Here is a 20844-nt window from a genome sequence, read left to right on the forward strand (position 1 = left end):
GGTGATTTTGATGCCAATCACACTGCTCCTGCAGTTGATGTTGTCACTTCATTGACCGGAATAATTAGATATGCTAAAGTACTTGATATTTAGAGGTGAAACCTAGATTATGAGGCCAAAACTATGACGACCAAGTATACATGGAAGGTCTCCTCATGAGGAATGAATTGGTTTCATTTTATGATGGATATTACAATTAACATTAGCAGTTTTACTGTCTATGAATAAATGGAATGATTTCATCAATTACAGTGACAAAGGAATACATTATAATGGGAGAGATGGAAGGAGAAAGGATTATGACTTTGAATGACAATGCTGTTTCAATTCAATGAGTCATTGGGATGTACATGCATGTAGAGAAATTGAGGTTAGTGGGGTATGGTTACTTTCAGAGGGTACAAAATGGGTAGTAGGAGAGATGGAATGTTAGATTCTTGTAGCTGTTGGTGTTAGCCATGGCTGCCATTGAAAAGGTAAAAGTAAAAACAGCGAGGTAACTGAAGGCAAAGGATATAGGGTCGATGTTATGAAAAGGATATATGTTTTGGTTATGGTTCTTCAACCTGAAATTTATACTTCCGTATTTGTTGGAATAGAGGAAATATAAAGAAGGGGGAGAGAAATGGGTTTGTGATATCTTCAGATGAAAAGGTTTAAGTTACATCTAAGAGCAGGGGCAAGGAATTAATGGTGGTACCTTAACAAGGAGGAAAAATTTCATAGGTACAACCTCAGAAATAATGGTTTTAGTATAATTAGATTCATTAGCTCCAGAGTGGCATTCGTGGCCTTTAAAAATTATTTAACATCTGAATTGGTGCTTTCAACAAATTGACTCAAAGATTAACATCACAGTTATGAATTAAAACAATATTCCAAACTTTCAAACACAATTTTGTGGATGACATTCAATATCTTTGGAAATAAAGGATCATACCAGGATTAATATTCTATATAAACATGCAGGACTCATATGCCCTATTATCTACTTAATTTATGGATGTTTCCCATCTTTAAAAAGTACAAAGCTTATTTAGTTAGATAGGATGAAATGAATATTGTCGATACAGAGATCAAATAATTTTTTTTTTAGAAATACCAGTTGATCTGAATCCAAAATATTAACCAGTCTACTTTATATGTTTTCAAAGGAGCCAAAGCATCTGAGTTCAAGGGATATTAGAGAAGTACTTAAGTGTAATTATTCAAGAATTAGATGAAATAACTTTAAAACACTTGAAATCTGATCATAAAAGGCATTTTATTTTTAAATTATTTTATATATAACATTAAATAGTTATAGTATTAATATACTCTTCACAGAAAACTTGGTATCACAAAATAAACAGAACACTGTACCAACAATGGTATATTTAAGCGAAATATTATTTCCCTTTCTTTCATATCAAATCACAGACCCGAACACTTTCATAAACTATTGGAGGAGTATGACTGAAAAACACAACAATGGAAGCCTCCCCTGAGTCAGTCAAGCACACACAATCATACAATAAACCTTGATGATGTGCATGTCAGGTAAACTAAAATCCTTTCCTTCAAAACTGAAGGGTAATAGATAGGTAGTGTCACATCAGAATCTCTCTGTGTTACAACCCCACCGTTCATCGCATCCAGCAATGAGCCCTTCATCACCCGAGAAGGCTTTGGGTGTCTGGTACAACACTGATGAAAGGTTTATGTTGAACATACACTGATGGCATGAGTGAGTAAAATAACTTACGAAGACCACACATCAGTCACTAAGAAATCTCAAAGAACTCCCCATGCACTGATATCCTCTGAATGAACGGTTGAGCAGTGCACGTGAGATAGGAATAGTCATTTAGCCATGTTGCATTCAATTCAAAGCGTGAATCTAATCGAAGTCTTTCCAAAAGTCTCTGAGGGTCGAATTGGACGTACTTATTGTGGGTGTGACTAGGTGATATAAAAGTTGGAGCTGAGGTGGAGGGTTGTCTTGGTCCTCCACCTCGCTGAAGGATCACTTCCCACTCAGACTGGCTAAGGCTTTCCTTCCTGATTGGACCTACTGGTTTCTCTGCATCAATTTTCCCAGAGAAATTGGGGCTTGTGTCTGAAGATGGCACGACAAGACCTACTGGTCCTTCTTCTTCAGTCTTCTTAATAATCTTGTCTTCTGCTGGCTGTATTCTAATGCGGCGACGTGCACCACCTGTCATGTCTCCTGGTATTTCGTCTTCAATCTCTGTCCCCTCAGAATCCATGGAAGTTTCATTGGGAACAGTTAGTGTCTGCTTCTGCTGTTGCCATGACAATGAATCATCATCTACTACTGGTGAAGATCCTTCAATTGATCTCTTAATACCATCTCCGTTGACTTTATCATCAGATTTGGTATAAGAAATTTCATCTCGTTCAAGATTATTTTCCACTGCTTCTATGCTGGAAGATGCCTTTGTGCTTATTTCATCATCCTGAAATGTAAGATACATTGAACTACATTGAAATGTAAATTAGATTATACAAAGCAGGAGTCACTTTTTTCACCAGAGATAAGTTTTAGCACAAAAAGCTTTAATTTTCAACTGACAAGAGCTGAACTGTCCATATAAATAGGAAAATATACTATTACACATGAGTGTTGGAATTCAAGAGCCAATATAGTATTGTAGAATAAAAACTCTCCTTTTATTTCCTACATCTTGTGGTCTGAAATCATATCTCGTTGGCTCTTAGAATTCCGCATGCCTAGTGCTTTTGGTAGCCTGGCACATACATCTGACATGAGATGGGTACAACATATGCTACATAAGAATGCATTTTCTTTATTGAAAACTGATAGGCAAATCAAAAATTCATATTACAATTGAACCCCATATCTGCATTATCAAAATTTAAATTTTCCTGCAATTAACAACATTTCCTTTTCAGTTGTCCCACTATTTACATCACTATGTGCATGATTTAAAAAAATTTACATCATAAAACAGTTACTCATGCACATCAGCCTTTCTAAATGACTTTTTTGACTTTGTTTTGAACAATATACTCAAAAAAGACAAAAGAGAGCAGTAATGTTAATGGTGTTAGCGAAGAATTAGCAGAGCTACAGTGTCCCCAGGGACAGAAATGTGACTGACTTAAACTCATATTTTTTTTTTTTTAATTCAGTATTAGTCCGAAAACAGCGCATTTTGGCCTTTACATCGAACTGTTAACAACAATAACAATGGTCACATTTACAAACACCCAAGCCCTAGATGGAGGGAAACTCACCCAGGCGGGAATCGAACCCGTGACCCTTGGAGTGGCAGACGAGGACGTTACCCCGCCGCCACCGGGGTCGGCGGGGTAACGTCCTAAATAATTTGTGTGCCAGTAAAATATTCATGTGGAATGAATACAATGTACAACTAGGAGTTAGTTGCGTAATTTACACATTGTAAGAGCACCTGAGGGAGACTATTCAGACTGCCCATAAGTTGAAATTTGGAGGAATAAAAATGACTCTGACCCAAGCATGTTGAAGCGTGAAAAACACAAGAACTGGTTGACTGACAACTGGGATTATTTGTGCTATCTAAAGGCAGCATATTTAACAGTGATGGGCTCCTGAATAATAAAAAGTATCGAAACTTGCTTCATTGCATTGTAACTACATTGGATCAAAAAACATTTATTTCCCTCAAAATATTTTGAAGTTGGCCAACTGTTTGCACTAGTCAAACAACTCAGAATCTCATGTGTTCTCCTTTCCTCAATTACTCGGGAATGTAAATATTATTCTGCTTAAAAATTGAAAGATGAGGCCAAAAAAAAGGATACTTTCACCAGTGAAAATTCTCCTTTTCCCACAATTTACACTTTCCTGCATTTTACACATTCTTCCTGGGGAAAGTGCAATTAAGGGGTTATATTGTACATCAAAGAGATACATTTTACAAATAAAACAGACATGAGTAAGGATGAGGAAGAGGAGGCTAAATCAGCTCCATCCTGTATAACATATAAAGCTGAGGAATACGCACGCCTTTCTTCCTAAATATCTCCACCAAAAAAGAGTGCGTGTCTTGCATAATATCAAGTTCCTCACTTTACTCTTTATCCTTTTAAGAAGTCCCTGGGGTAGATATGTCAACCTCCCCTCCACCTCCTGAACCTTATAGAACAGCATGAGAATGAAAGGGGGGGGACTTTTTTGTTTGCTTTAAATTCTAGGCCACCAGACACTAGCATTGAAAAACTAAAAGTATTCAAAGAGGCTTAAGAAAGAACAGTTTCACTTCTCTGATATACAGAGGGCAGAAGAGCCTTTAGAAGAAAATCAGCCAGTTATCCTATCACAGAACACTAACTAACTGAGTACATAAATGATAGATGACAATTTGGTTATGCTGTAAGTATTGGCGGAAATGGCTGTGATGAGCCATAAGTCGGACCAAAGCAAATATTCTGCTATTTGGCAGCCGTTTTTGATCCTGATCAAGGGATTAATAAGAATTATTTCAGAAAATTCTGTTATTAAAACAGATGTTGAAATAAATGCTCTTACTTTCATAATAAAAAGTAGTCAATCTTTACTAATTCAGATGTTTTCAGCTCAAAAACCAGATGTGCATCTTACGTGGGTGTGAATGGTATTCAGCTTTATACAGGAGTGATTATAGAAGTAACTCATGCTTGACTACCACAAGGACAAAAAATTCTGAAGGAATTCCACAAGGTCGAGCCTATAACAGTTTTGAGCAACTAATAAATTTATCTTCACACAAAAAGGGTTATGGGTTGCAGTAGTCCAGGGGTAGAGCGTTGGACAACTGACTGGAGGGTCCCGGGAAAGTCTCGGGGCATCTCCAGCTCCACCCAAGCTATATGATTTTTCGGGTAACAGATCTTCCTGGGAAACCATAACCGGCACAGGGAAAGGAACTGGCCCCCCTACCCTGATTTGTGAATTTCACACGCCATCAGGCTTAGCACTGGGTGAACTCTTTCATCACCTACTAAACCAACCTTCGAGTTGATTACTGTGCTTATGGTTTTATTTTATAAAAAGGGGTAATTTGCTGAAAATTTATGAAAATGTTTCCATTTCCATTGTGAACCAGGGCTTACCAATGTGGCATCTCCTTTTCCAACATGCTCATTCTTTTCAGAGGTATTCAGCTTCTTTTCCTCAGAGTCCTTCTGGCTGTTGTTATTTGCTTTTGCCTTTTTCCTTCTCCTCCTTTTCTTGCTATCTGATCTCTCCATCAGTTTGGTTCCTTGGAATGGATTAGGGAGGCCAGGATCCAAGCCTTCAGCTAACTGTACTTGAAGCTGCTCTCTGACAGCTGCTTCCCTTGTGCCACTACAGCAATGCAAAGCTCCTGGATCAATTGGATGGGCCTCTACAGGAAGAAGAGCAGAACACACAATGTGTAACTACACAAAAAAGATCCTTGCAAGCTAGAGATATTGTACAAAAGCTCTAAAATGCACACACAATTTATGTTTCCCCAGGAAGCACCTCTGCTAATCTTCCATTCTGATTTTTTAAGAAAAAATTTGGTAGTGTAGAAACATTTGAGCAAGTCATTTAGCAAACACTCCCCAAGTGAAGAAGAAAGACTTTTTGTCATCACTTAAGTACAAAAACTTGGAAATAGATTAGAAATTATACTATTACAGATAACTCAAATTAGTAAGCATATTCAATCAAATGAACTCAATACTATAAAATACATTCAGTAGTACCTTGACAAATGAACAGTTCAACATGACCTTTTCCAGATATTCCCTTTTTTCATATCGTTTAAGCTTCTAGATACAAACTAATGTAGCATACCACAGACTACTGAATTCAAGCAATTATGCACCTAATAAAATTTGTTCAAAGGCATGCACTTCAAGTAATGCAGTTCCGTACACTTGTATGCATTTCCTAACGCAAACTTCAAGTATAGCTTTTCAACTACTGTACTTAAGCATATGTATATACATACATGTTCACTGCTAAAACTTTTCTTGCGTAACAATCATTGCTACTTTGTAAGTATCTAATTGTGATGGACGCTTAATACGTTTGGAGTTTTGTCTTTTCTTATACCTAAGAGAGGAAAAAAAGCTACTAATGGCAACTAATCAAAAACTGAACTGCAAAATTAGTCATAAAAAAATTGATTTTCATAAATTCATTGAAGATTTTTTTCAATAAAATATGTTACACTTAAATACAAATGCATGTTTGTATTCTTTCCACAATTTATACTTCTGAGAATGGATTAAATGATTTCCCATAAGATAAAATACAAAATTGAGTTTTAAGACGAGAACTTTTACATATACAAATAAGAATGAATTATGTTTACAAAGTGAAGGTGCCACTGTAATATTCCCTCTTATTTGTGAGTAGGAGTCATGAAAAGTTAAAAACACATCCACAACAGTTTACATTGAATTAAAAAACATCAAATTATCCATCTAGTTCAAATAATAACTATAGCAATACAATATACTAAGCCAGAATAATTTTCTTTGAGACACTTATTGTTCATACACCTCATTAGAGAAGTCCCTGATGATAACTTGAACACCAAATGGGACTTGATAACCAACGGAGACTTAAAAACTCAAACTGACTCAATTTGATCTTGAAAAAATTAATGATATGTGAGTGGTGAGTCAATCTGTGTGTCGAGCACTATCTACAAAACAATTCAAATTCCCTATGCTGTCATTTAAATAATAAGTATTTGGCACACAATCATGTTTGTTGAGTGGTGGAAGAATGGGCACTTCATTTTATACTTTTTAAATCACAAAAAAAGGAACAACATTTTCTTTATTTAGAAGTTTAAAAAAATTGCTTCTTTTATAACAATTTGGGTGTGTTTATAATTTAATTGTGAGTACTTGAACTTCAGCCATCTTTCAGTTATGCAATATGAAATTTCTTTTTTTTGTGAACTTGTAAAACATCACTTTCCTGATATGCACTGTGGGAATACCAGAGAAATACGTATAGAGATGGCAATAGAAAATGTTATTCGGCTATCCTCAAAAATATCTGAACTTTTGAAGATTGACAATACTGTAATTAGGAACAATTGTGCATGTTATTTAAATTGCATATGCTATTAGTACGACATGTGTATTGACTTCGCTTGACTTTACCCCCCACACCACACCCCCTTGTGGCAGCTTGCAGGGTATGATGTGGATGTATGGTTATCTTCAATGTCAAAACCTTTGTGCTTTCACTCTTTTAAATTATAATAAGTTCTGTGTTGCACATTAATCAGCATTAGTTGTTTAAGAAAAACTTCCACTATCCTAAAAATTTTTATTTCTTGGGAAAAACTAGATTCTGAAATACTTAGGGCATACAGAAGAAACTTTCAAGAATTAAGGATGGTTTCCTAGGAACAAAACCTGTCAGAATTCAGAAAACCAAGTGGTCAAATATGTTGAACTAAAATGGCCAAAAATTCCTCCTCTAGCTTCAAAATGCATAGCATTTTAAATACTGGGAATTTGATTCAAAGACCATCATAAAAAAAATAACCAAAGCACTGTGCAATTACCTGTATTGAACACATATCCTCCAGCTTGGACAATGCATTGACCCCAAGGGGTGCTTATTACAGTGCCACTAGACCCAGTGTCATGTAAGAAGTTCCCTGGATCAAACAAAAGATATAAATACTTTGTCGTCTCTGCCAAGAAGAAGGATTCCATTCTGTCCTCTTTGCAATGATTCTTCACATCCTTTATCTGAAATTAATTTTAAAATTATTAAAAATACAGAATTTGGAATTCTACAAGCTGACCAAAGGAACTAATGCAGGATTGCTACAAGTTACTGGCAAGGCAACAGTGGCGCTGACCACCTTTCTACTACCCTGGCCTCAATACACTGTGCTAACAGACTGTAAACAACAATCTATTTGAACTCTCATCTAATCTGCTCATTTAAGAATGATTCTACACACAGTATTCAACAGGCTTAAGTACAAGTATTGTATTATACATTAATATGTCGAGATAAAAAGTTAATTTTTCAAGTTTAATTTATTTATTTGTCGGTATTTCACTGCAAAGAATGTATTTTCAAAGAAAATTTAATGTAAAATTTGACATGTCAATAGTTAACTTGTCAGACAAAAGATTCCCCAAAGGTATTAATTCAAGTTTTATCAATGCAAGGTCAAAAGAGGGAGAGTTCAAAGCCATCAACTTCAACAAAGGCCTTCCGCCAAATTTTAAGAAAAGTAAATTTCTGTCAGGTTCTAAAATGATTCATTTTTTCTTTGAGAATAGGACAAATTGTTTAAATTTATTTGCGGAGTTAAAAATACATTTGTTATATGAAAGAGCATAAAATTAAAAGTTAATCCTTGCTCAACTTAAGTGTACTCAGCATTTTAATGTTTACCTTAACTCTGTTAAAAATAAGAAATTTAAGTGAATTCAATTTAAGAAACCATCAATTGGAATAAGCATTCTATGCTTGTGATAAGTAATTAAGATCACTTGTTACACTTCCACACAATTTATTCTCCCAACCATGGTTTCAACAACAAGTTAAAGTGGAACTGAGTCGAAACAGTGGTCGGTAGAATAAATAAAGAGCAGAAGTGTACCAAGTGATTTTAATTCTTCAGGTTGAATTAAATTTTACTGTTAATGATCTCAAACCTCATATCCAGACAATATTTTCACAGGGATGATCAATTGATACAGGAATGATTATTCTGAGGAACAGATCTTCAGAAAAAAGTTGAAGATAAGCTGTTATTATAAGGTGGTATACACAAATCTTACTTCAAATCATCAATGTGCCAAAATCCATCATCAAATGTGCCAAAAACCGGTGCACTGAAGATAGTCATTGGCATCTTAATTTTCAGGGACCCAACTGCAATTTGTGAAATAGGTTTGGTCACACAAAAACAAGTTTGCTGAGGCCAAAATAGAGGATTTCCACTAAATTAGTTGAATGACACTGGAAGGCTACATAATTTTCAATCCCAACTAAAATAAGATAACATACAGCAACAGTTTTACCTGAAACCCATTATGGCTTCATGTAAACTCAGAAAAACTAGTAGCACTAAAATAAAGAACAGTGGAAAAATACATTGTGTTCATCATTCCATGAACACTAATCTGACAGAGTATTTCTGCTAATTGAAGCCGTTGGAGATGGAAGAAATTGGATTTATGGGTTTCCAAATCATTTCCAAGACATGTAATTAAGAAAACCATAACTTCCAAACTAAATAAATTACTACCCATTTATGCATGAATTAATATTAAACATTACAATAATTGAGTAAGCTGATAAGCTTTATATATTTGCTGCAAAAAAAGGCATTCCCTTGATTCAAATTCAAAATTTACATCTAAGGGAATACCTAAACCAGCACAAAGTAGTTGGTGCATTACATTATTAGTACAAAATTACATTTTACATCGCTGTAAATCAAAACTTATCACTGAAACTTGCAGTCGCATATCCACATGGTGTACGTGAGCTGTGCTGAATACTTGAAAGAATGTCCGCACCAACTTCTAAGAGATATGGATCTTTGGTGACCCGGTACAGGTACATAGTTGATTCCACTAACTCCGGCCTGAGAGGGTATCCTTCCCTGTTGGTTCCTGGTTCACCCTAAATGGAAAGGATAGACAATTTGACTTGATTTGATCCATATTATAAATTTAATCAAACTATCAACAATCTAAACATAGAACTGCAGTAGGAAGATATTCAATTAAGGTAACACAAGTAATACAGAAGAAAATTAAAACACACACGTAAGTGTAATTCTTAGTTTACTTTTAAGAGAGAGATTTAATTCGGACTTGAGACTTTTAACTATAAATGTTCATTGACACTGAAACAAATAGTGTAAAACTTACAAAAGTGGACAGTTATTAGCGAATTTAACTCAGATGTGCATACATTGTATGAGATGAAATTAATTTTCTCAATGGATGAAATCCATTATTTTCCAATGGAATTCCATAATCATTAAACTAACTAACATTCACAAAACTTGACAACACAGAGCTAATAGATTGGCATAAAAAATATATATTTTTGGACAAAGCACAACTATTGTGGGGAGAACCTGCTTCCCAATGACAAATATTTAAATTTACAAATTTCCTGGAATGGTTACCATTCCTATATAGCACCACTAGCCTGATAAAACATCACTTTCATGCTTAATTTTGAAATGAACCTTCAAAGTTGTCATTAAAGTTTCTCATATGGGGATTATATAAGGTAAAGCTGTGTACAATGCCCACGTAGGGTATACATGGAAGCCCCTTCAAAAGACACCAAGAATTTGGCAAACATGCACCACTGACACTAAACACCTGTGTACCAATGTATTGTTTTCATGAAACACAGCAGCAATACTGTGGGTTGACCTTTGCAATCACTACATACACTCAGTCAGTCAATACAGTGATGCTATGTAAAAATAAATACTACATGAAGAAAATATTGTTTTACAGTAATACCTCCAACTAAAAATATTTTTTGAAACAGGACAGAAGAATGTTCATGAAGCTGTTGAAACTATTTTGTCTAAAAGAAAAGGTAGGAATTGAGACATCTACTGCTGTCATCATAAGTGTGTGTACATGGAACTGCATACTATATAGATGCCGTATAGAAATAATGCATGCAAAAAAATTATCCTAAATTAAAAACCTTTAACTCAATTGAAATAAGAGAATAGAATCTTTTGGGAACAAATGCAACCAATCTCTACAAGAAAAAAAGTGCTCTAAGCAATTACACATCATTTTCTTATCTATAATGCTTGTGAAATGGTAAATGTTATTACCAGACTTTAACGAATGCTTTAAAATTGAGCTCTATGCTTTCTACCTCCAAGCCATCCAACTTTAAGCTTGGAATTCCTACAATTGCTTAGGAATAAACACTTCCAATTTTCAAAATTGAAGTCATGTGCCTAATATAGCAGAATTTGATTTGTTCAAAATATTGAATATTTTACATTGTTCTTGTTTCCCTATAAATTGCCACAATGTTAAAAAATGATATTTAACTTGAAGCATAAACTTGAATAATTCAAAGCTATAATGCAGCTTGATTGGAGTGAGTTTTTTTTTAATTACAGGTTAATAACACTCAAATTACCCCATGCCATAAGATAATCAATGACTTTGGTGACTGGAGAGTGTGAATTAATCATGCAATGTTTTTTGGCATTCATTTGGTCCGATACCTTCATCTATGTAACTCAAGATGATATTTTCTCATCCCCCCTACCTCCTCTCCCCCTATTTTTGTATGGATTTTATCATTTCATCAGCTTTTTACTATACTGTGATGAATAGGCACTGCACAGACCATGGAAATGAACTTGATGGCTTCTCATTATGTTGTAATTAGATGGAAGTGAGCAGGTATTTCACACAGTTGGCATATATTACACACAAAGAGCTTTTTTATGCCCTGAAACAAGTAAAGACGTTGTTTGATATCTGATCCTAGGAATATCAAGGTAAATACGAATATTGAAACATAAATAAGGAAATATATAAAAGAAACATGTCTTTATTTCTATCCAGCTGCATTGGCTATCATATTTTGTTTGATTTAAAGTCTCAATTCAAAACATCTGATAGACGTTTACTTTAGTCATTCAATCTCAATGAGTACTGAAATGTTAGGGGCCTTAGAGACTAAACAGTTTGCCAAAATATGGAAAAACATTGTCTGAAGAATGGCCTCACAGGAGATGTTTTCACAAATAGCAGTTTTGACGACTTAACTCAATGAAACTTTTTTATTTTTCAATGCAGTCTCCCTATTCACTAATGCACTTGGTGCAGTGATATTCCAATCCCTTGATCTCATCTCGAAAATTAGATGCCTTCAGGCCTGCAAAATACAGGCAAATATAAAATACAGTACCTGTCTACTTTGTCTGTTAGTTCTTGTTCAAAGAGAATCTCTGTCCAATGAGAAAAATTGTAAGCATGGGGAAGAGATAGAATTCTGATGGAGCCAAATCAGATGAAAAAAGGTGGGTGTGGCAACAATTTGTACCTAAGTTCACCCATTTTTGCCATGGCAATGACACTTCTGTGCAGGCAATCATTGTCCCGGTGAAAGATGACATTCTTCCTTGTCAAACCTAACCTTTTTTCGTGTATCTTTTGCTGTAGTTGATATGAATTGATACACTATGTCCATGTGAGTTGATCCCAGTAACTTATGAATAATTACTTCTAGTTAAAACAAGATGGTGTTCGCTAAACCATTAATATCTGTAGGATTGGAATCCACTTAATTCTCATAATTCCCAGTAGATATAATTTACGTGGTACAGGATTAATGCATCTAAATTCATGCAGTTTTTATGGTAATGTCTAGAGGTTGTTTAAAAGAGGTGCCTTGCCTATGAAAATGTATTATTAGGCTAAAGAGGGAGGGAAATATTCTGAAAAGACAGTTTTCAACATAATAGTTTTCCAACATTCATCCATTACTGCAGGCAACTTCAACATTATTTATCGAATCAACTACAGTGGTTGACATAGAATTATTTCTTGAGTTATAAAAATGATTTGTATGCAACATATTTAAATTAGAGTAACTTCTGATGACTAACCTGAGGAATGTTATAAAATTCTGGAGTGAAGCCATACTGTTTCCAGACTCTGTGGTAATTGTGAAGAGATTTCATGGCTTTATCAATGTCACCTGTTGAAAGGTTAAGATGAGAAGCTTCAAAAGTTGGTGCAGAAAATTTTGTACCCTCAGCATACTCCATTTAAAGTTTGTAAGGAGATACAACTAAACAAATAGGCATCACAATTGATGAACTAAAAATTCAAATTAGGGTTGCCAATTCAAGTTTTTAGCCAAATAACTCTTGAATTTCTCTCAGAAGAATTATCTTGTCACGATGAGCCATCATTTGGAAAATAATCTACTATTGAAAGATATTTTGTAGCATATACCACTTTAATGTTGAAGGCACTATTTTAAGTATTTGATCATTATGAACCCAAATCATTTGATAATGTGGTAATTTTGAGTTACTGAAAGATTAAACTTATGAAAGTAAAACCATAGCTGAATGGTGTATATGCTTTGCAAAATAACATTACCCAAATTTGTGACTGAAAAGTGTTGCAGGAGAGGTATATAATAAATTGAAATTATGTGCATACATTACAACAGCATCAGATTTTCTCCTTGCATAAATTCTTCACTACACTCTATAAATATATTTAGTTACATATTTTAAACTAACATTTCAGCATATTTGCTAGTATGCAACAAAAATAAAGCAAGAGTATTATGAAAATAGTAGTGATACTACAGATAAGGCCCATGAAATTAACATAAAATATATTAAAATGATTTACTTTTACAAAATGTGCAAAAGCTGTGAGTCACAATAAGCAGCAAACATTTTAATTTTGCCATCCTTTACTGAGATGGTAGGAGAGATAAACAATATTGAGCATCATCAACAATTATACAATGCATGTAAAATGCTCTGGTACTGCATAGGATAATTTACTATGATGATAGTCATAATGTACAATGATCTTGGCATTTTGGAAACCTAAAACATGCAAATGGCATTTTATAGACAAATTCCTTTCTTCAAGACATGGTAGTTCATAGGAAATGACGTAAGCTTGAATATTCCAAATAAAACAATTACCGGCAACATAACAGCAAAGTTGCAAACTTTTAAAAGACAGGATAAAGAGAAAAACATGAAGCAACACTTATTGGCAAGCTGACATAAAAAAGAATAGATTTTATTTTGTGCACAGTTTCTTTGACAAAATTACTTGAGAGTAGAGACAAGTTATTAGTTTCCTGTGATGTTATCTTTGAAAATATCACTATCAAAGATTTTATGAACTTAAGTGTAAAGAGATTGGTACTTAGAGAACTCTGTGCAGATAAAAATACCATTGGTGAATCCATTATGCCTCACATATTTGTAATTATAAAATTTAAATAATTTCAAGAAGTCATGAAGATCTTGGTAACAAATAATTAGCTATTAGTGACTATTACTGCAAAGGTGGTATTGCTTCCATGCTTTCACAGTTCAAAGGAGGGAGTTAAGTGTATTTCTTTCTAATCATTGGAGATGGAAGTTCTTGGTTACCATAAAATATGCAGAATGGTTCTTCTGGCAAATTAAGGTGGCGAACTAGACTTAGCTAATGTTAATGGTGAATACTTAAACCATTTAATAATAGGATTCCTACTTACTGCCTTTTGAGAAAAAAATGAGCTCTTTGTCATGTTGACTGGAGAGCTTGTGAAAACTAGTGTGTGCAAAATAACCATGTCAACATGGGTGATTGGTAGATCCTGTTAAACTCCAAACAACTGGTTGACCATTAAAAATGGTTTTGTCTAATTTTGAATGCTCCCTTTGGTTAACAATTAACCATATCAATTAGCTATCAATTAGACCATTCCAATCAGCTAGCCAGCTTGCCAATCATTGCAAATATAGTGAATAATCAATGTTCATTACTCAGGAAATCTCATACATTAAATGAATAAACAAGTATTTAGTTGATTCATTGATTGATTCAATGAGTAATATTCTATGCAATACCAGGAGAAGTGATCATTGAAATTAACAGCATATATCCTAGGTTGGATTTTAGATTATTTTATTTTGATTTGGCTTCTTTATTTCATCAAAAATATAAGGCTTTTAATGCTCATTCTGAAAAAAGTGTTTATTAATTATATAGTTAAATGGCTATCAGTAAAGTTCAAAATATCTCTGTTTACGAGGTAATACAAGATATTCATTGATATTGCCAATATTTTGCCCAAAGTTTAAAGAAAGGCAAACTTTAGTATTTTCAACTTGACTAACTTCACCGCAGAACAGGCTGAAAACACACATTATCCAATATAACTAAGCTAAGGGCATTATTAACAGTTGGCTGGTTTCTAAACAATATGTGATAAATTTTAGATTAGCAAGAAAATGCACACCAAAGATGTGTCTGTTTTGTTTAAGTATTCAGGGCTTTTGGGGATCAGGTAAACAAACAGGACACAACTAATTTGATGGATTACCTGGATAACATAAAAAATGGGAGAAATCCTCATCCTCACTTATAACTACAAACATGGATCTATCATTGTGTAAATTGAACTTATCTCACTGGTCTTAGTAAAAAAAAAGGAAATTATGCATCAAATTTAAGTGTGCACTTCAAATATTTAATCTTTTGATAATAATTTTCTTTCTAATTCTAATATACTTCAATATTCAATCCAGCCTGATGATGACAACACCTAACGAAACTGGCTGAGAAAAATAAAATATCTGTGGAACCTTGTAATTGCATTTCCTTTTTTTGAAAAAGTAGTGAATTACCCTGATCAGAAGGAGAAATATTTTTTTAATAAATTGAGATAACCTATTGGCAATGATTGCTATTGTGAATACACAGCAAGAAGCTTGAAAGCAAACGTATTGTAGAGAGAAGAATACACTAAAGCAATGTACTAACCCACAAGACTGAGAGTACCAGGCCAGAAAGCCTCAAGGCTTTGGAAAATTGGAAGAGCCACTTCACCTCTGGTCATGGAGACCCAAAAGTGCCAGTCATTTTGGCGGAGATACCTAAAGATAGCCTTTCTACTTTCTGCAAAAGTGGCGGCTAGCTCTGGTCGGTGGAGCAACACAGCTCCTTTGGCCAAGTATTCATAGTACGAATCCACACCAGCACCAATACCAGCATCAAGTGCTGTCCACCTTCCACTCTGGACATCAATGTGGTTTCCCAGGAGACCAATGGAAGAGCGGTGGTGGCGAAGGGCATTCATGGCCTTCAGTGCTACCTGCCAAATGACATAATTGTGCCCATATATTAACGACAAGTCATAAAATTTCAGCTGCACATTGCATTTTTTTTGCCTGCCAGTGTTTTGAATGACAAATTTGCAATGGCTCACATGTTGCTAATGCTTAAATTAGTCATGTATTCTATTTATACATATGCGATTCATTTAATCGAATCCCAATATACACATTATTGCAACCTCTCTACCTAATAATCGACACATATGGGACCATGGTCCTAGATAACTTCAGGTACTTCTCAAAAATGTAACTTCTGCAGTTGGTGAGGGATTTTTTTTACTGTAATTGCAAAAAGTGCATCAACATTTATTCTGTTAATTTGTACTTTGCTTTTCGTGTTAAAAATTATATTATTTTTAAGTATTAAAATAAAGTAAGGTCCTCTAATGACCTATCAAAACATACATTATCCAGTATTTTAATCCTAGATTGGTTTATACTGCAGCCCTTCATTCTTCCTTATTCAATGTTATTTCCCTCACCCCTGACAGCTTTCTCATTTTACTTCCTCCTTAATCTGTCCAATATACTTGTCTCCAGGTATTCTTTGCACCATCTTCCATTCAGGGCATAAATACACACGAAACATACATATTTAGTAATTTTATGCATTATTGAGCTAAAAAGGCCTTCGGACCGGATATTGAGGGATCTGGGTTCGAGTCCCAGTCAAGGCGAATGATTTTTACGCTCTGAAATTGTTGCATTGAAATGCACATTAGCGGATGACTCCGTTAAAAGTTACTGTTGCGGCATCTCCCGCAGTTTCTTTGGAATTTGTCAAAGGGAAAACACCATAAGTGTTTAAAGTTGGCTTTAACCTCGTGGACAGTGGCGCCTCGCGCACGACTACGAATGCATGTGACATTGTATGTACGGTATTTCGTCATAACATCTAGTTCCTTTAAAAGCCCCAAAATTTCAGAGTTTAAGAGGACGCCTCGGTAGCTTAAGTGGCTAAAGCACTCGACCGGATATTGAGGGATCTGGGTTCGAGTCCCAGTCAAGGCGAATGATTTTTACGCTCTGAAATTGTTGCATTGAAATGCACATTAGCGGATGACTCCGTTAAAAGTTACTGTTGCGGCATCTCCCGCAGTTTCTTTGGAATTTGTCAAAGGGAAAACACCATAAGTGTTTAAAGTTGGCTTTAACCTCGTGGACAGTGGCGCCTCGCGCACGACTACGAATGCATGTGACATTGTATGTACGGTATTTCGTCATAACATCTAGTTCCTTTAAAAGCCCCAAAATTTCAGAGTTTAAGAGGACGCCTCGGTAGCTTAAGTGGCTAAAGCACTCGACCGGATATTGAGGGATCTGGGTTCGAGTCCCAGTCAAGGCGAATGATTTTTACGCTCTGAAATTGTTGCATTGAAATGCACATTAGCGGATGACTCCGTTAAAAGTTACTGTTGCGGCATCTCCCGCAGTTTCTTTGGAATTTGTCAAAGGGAAAACACCATAAGTGTTTAAAGTTGGCTTTAACCTCGTGGACAGTGGCGCCTCGCGCACGACTACGAATGCATGTGACATTGTATGTACGGTATTTCGTCATAACATCTAGTTCCTTTAAAAGCCCCAAAATTTCAGAGTTTAAGAGGACGCCTCGGTAGCTTAAGTGGCTAAAGCACTCGACCGGATATTGAGGGATCTGGGTTCGAGTCCCAGTCAAGGCGAATGATTTTTACGCTCTGAAATTGTTGCATTGAAATGCACATTAGCGGATGACTCCGTTAAAAGTTACTGTTGCGGCATCTCCCGCAGTTTCTTTGGAATTTTTCTAAAAAGGCTAATTTCAACTTCACATTGATATAATATATTGTGGATAGGAAGTTTTCTCTGTATGAATTTTGAATGAATATTTAACATATCCCTTAAGGACAGTAACTCAAATGAAATGATTCAACATTAAAGCATTCATTTCATACAACAATTTGTAGATACTGATTTCCCTTTACAGAATATTAAATACCACTGAAGCTATATCATGGCTGAAAAAATCCTATTTAAGAAGAACTCTCAATTCAATCTTTTTTTATGAACTAACTACTAATAAGGAGCAATCATGTCCAAACATGAAAAAAGCTGAATTTGAATGAAGATAATTTGGTAAATATTGGAATTTTTAAAATATGATTATGATATGCATTAGAATATTTACAAGATGTCTCGGAACAATTACGTGAACAATCAAATGTTTCCACATGTGTGCCAAACAGATTGAAGTGCAAATTGAACAAGCATATAATAAACTGGAGCATTGGATCTAAGGTACTGGCTGCTATGGTTGTGGATTTCCCATTCTGTAAAAAAATTTCTTACCTCTTCATACAGAGGGTCACCAGTAAGTCGTGAGAGAGTACCAAATTCAACAATGAATGTCCCAATACCCGCAGTACAAGTGACTGAGGTTTCTCCTGGAGGAACACCATATCGCAAGTTTACTGTGCCATATGGCATACCAGTCGCGGTATCAAAAGCTGCTAAGAGGCGGCGTGCTACATCTTCAGCCAATCGAAGAAGAGGACCGTTGCAAGGCCAACCAGGTTCCACATTGACCCCAGCCCTGGGAAGAGAGGGAGAAGTGGACTTTTCATTCAAACACAAAAAAGTATGGAAGACAGAAACTCATTACCGGAACAACCACCACTTTTTATTCATACAACAATATGTATGAGCCCCCTTACAAAGCTATATAAAACAAAAGTTTCAGACTAATCAAAGACGATTCAAATGCTTTTATCAGCTGTTATCCTTTAGTACTGATTTTTTTAAAATTTGCTTCAAAGAGGATTAAAATTATCAATAGAATTTACATTTGAATATATTACCAAACTGATGCAAACAAAATGTAGGCAAGTTAAAAATATAATTTGATGGAAATAATCAACAAAAATTGGTGAAAGATCTAGTATTATGAGAAGGCACACACAACTGAAATAAAACCATATATTAGAATATATAAATAAATGAATCACAATTTTGAATAAGATGACAAGGTCTTGAATGAGTCTATATCTAATTTCAGGTCATTATGAATATGACAAAAAATAATATCTCTATTATAAATACTGAGTAAATATGACAGTTTAGACTTGTTGTTCAACTGTAGCATAGCCCTATTTAAAATTAGTTAGGTAGCCATTAAAATACTGTAGTTAGCAGTGCTTTTCATTGCTGTTTTGTTTATTTACGTTTCTCTTGTGATACATAGAAGCATTCATATTATTCATGGTCCAATATGTGGACTATCCAGTGAAATGCATGGTTCACTTTATTCAATAGCACATCCGTCCACACCTATCATCTCACAATATCCTCTCCTTTTGAACACTCATGGCCACTCCCAGAGATTTTACTTTAACTACTCTGAATCTAAATACAAGTTATACATGCTGTAGGGCTTTCGGTAATCCACCACATAAGCTGTCTCCTCATGACAGCAGTTTCATTCCCATTCCATGGGTTATCTTCACATTTAAGTTATTTCTATTAAATTAGTTCTTGTGACAAATAATGCGACAGAGCAATGACAGGCCTGCAGCATCAAGCTATGAACCACTATGAAAACCTAAGTCATAAAATCTTTACTTCCGCAAGGAGTGAGGCTTCTTCACAGGGGGAGCACTATATCAAACATATACTGTACACGGTTGCTAGTAAAGATTCTTTTCTTTAACAACTCAAACACAACTTGTTTACTTAGATCATAAATCCTCATATCGCTGCTGTTGCAAAGCTTTTTCTGAAGTAGAAACCTCCAAATATTAATAAGAAATCCAATGCAAAATTTGAAACTCAGAAGTTCAATACGTATGGGCAGAAAATTACTTGACACTCATTTTATACTTTCAAGAGGTTTAAATAGATTCCAAATTAATAACAATAGAGCTTTCAACGACACAACAGAATGAAAACTTACTAAATCCTTACAAGCCCCAGTCTTGTGTAGGTGACTGATAATCTCAAAAGGATATCCAAGTTTAATTCAATGGCAGCCGACAGAGGCTCTACTGCTAATTCATATGGTAAAAGTTTGTAGCGAAAATGTTTGTTTATCATTTAGGAAGCACACAAATACGTTTTTTGGAAAATGATTCCAAATAAATTATTTCATGAACCAATTTTAGAAATATTTACGGTTCCATTGCTTTCCTTAGGATCATAACAAAATGATGCATAACAACAAATAAACCACGAGTAGATTATATTCACCCGTATACTCGGTACTATTGCAAGATTTGTTAGCATAAGCAACTCACCTGTAGGATAGCAAATGGGCGCTGAGGAGCCCTCCTATGATTCTTATATTCGTTTCGAACACCGACACATTGATGTTGGCATCAAAGTTTGCATTGTTTGCTACTATCTCGGCAACTCTTTGAAACTCACTATAATTGCCCATGACAGCAAGAGTGTCAAGGGCATCGATTAAAGTGAGAGAATAGCTACCCCAAGTATCAATTCCGTCACAACTTATAGGACGTAACTCATCATAAGGATAAGCATATTTTAAATAGCTATCATATGCATGCTGAAACATAGACCGAACTTCCTCTCTGGAACAATAAGACAGAAACAGCTTAAGTTACCCTGTAAACTTGATTGATAAAGATAGTATCATTAGCGATTTAAAACGACCAAAAAGTTCCATACCTTAATCCCTCTAAATCTTTGGTGCTGTAATATCTTAATCCAGTAACAAGATTCACTGAAATAACATTTATTATTAAAAAAGCCACGTAAACACAAAAACACAACTTAAGCAGAAACATTTCGTCGAAAACATAAGAAGTCCTATCGGCGATTTCACACATTCCATACGACCCACCAATCATGTGGCCGCGCAAAATGTGAAGGTGGTTAAACTTCTTGACCGCATTTTTGGACTGGATCTTTTCAATTAAATTCACATTTTTTTCGCCTGAATATTTTTTCAAAAGAGCTACTTGAT

At 35.0% G+C, this 20844-nt stretch overlaps 1 protein-coding gene across 2 annotated transcripts; it reads right to left on the reverse strand.

The window, feature by feature from the left end:
* Positions 1-1268: 1268 nt before the first annotated feature.
* LOC139697549 (ER degradation-enhancing alpha-mannosidase-like protein 2) lies at positions 1269-20655 on the reverse strand. Of its 2 annotated transcripts, XM_071596299.1 has the most exons (9): positions 20547-20655; positions 20153-20449; positions 18213-18456; positions 15535-15865; positions 12630-12721; positions 9476-9640; positions 7551-7740; positions 5101-5375; positions 1269-2459 (listed from the first exon to the last, which is right to left on the reverse strand). In XM_071596299.1, the coding sequence occupies exons 2-9, from the start codon at positions 20431-20433 to the stop codon at positions 1764-1766; spliced, it is 2274 nt and encodes a 757-aa protein (XP_071452400.1). In that variant the 5' UTR covers positions 20434-20449; positions 20547-20655; the 3' UTR covers positions 1269-1763. The 2 variants fall into 2 exon arrangements, with proteins under 2 accessions (XP_071452400.1, XP_071452401.1); XM_071596300.1 differs by lacking the exons at positions 20153-20449; positions 20547-20655 and adding an exon at positions 18707-18728.
* Between the last annotated feature and the right edge of the window lie 189 nt (positions 20656-20844).

This window comes from Hetaerina americana, unplaced genomic scaffold (genome assembly GCF_022747635.1).
Source record: "Hetaerina americana unplaced genomic scaffold, ioHetAmer1.1.p SCAF_8, whole genome shotgun sequence".
NCBI lineage: Eukaryota > Metazoa > Arthropoda > Insecta > Odonata > Calopterygidae > Hetaerina > Hetaerina americana.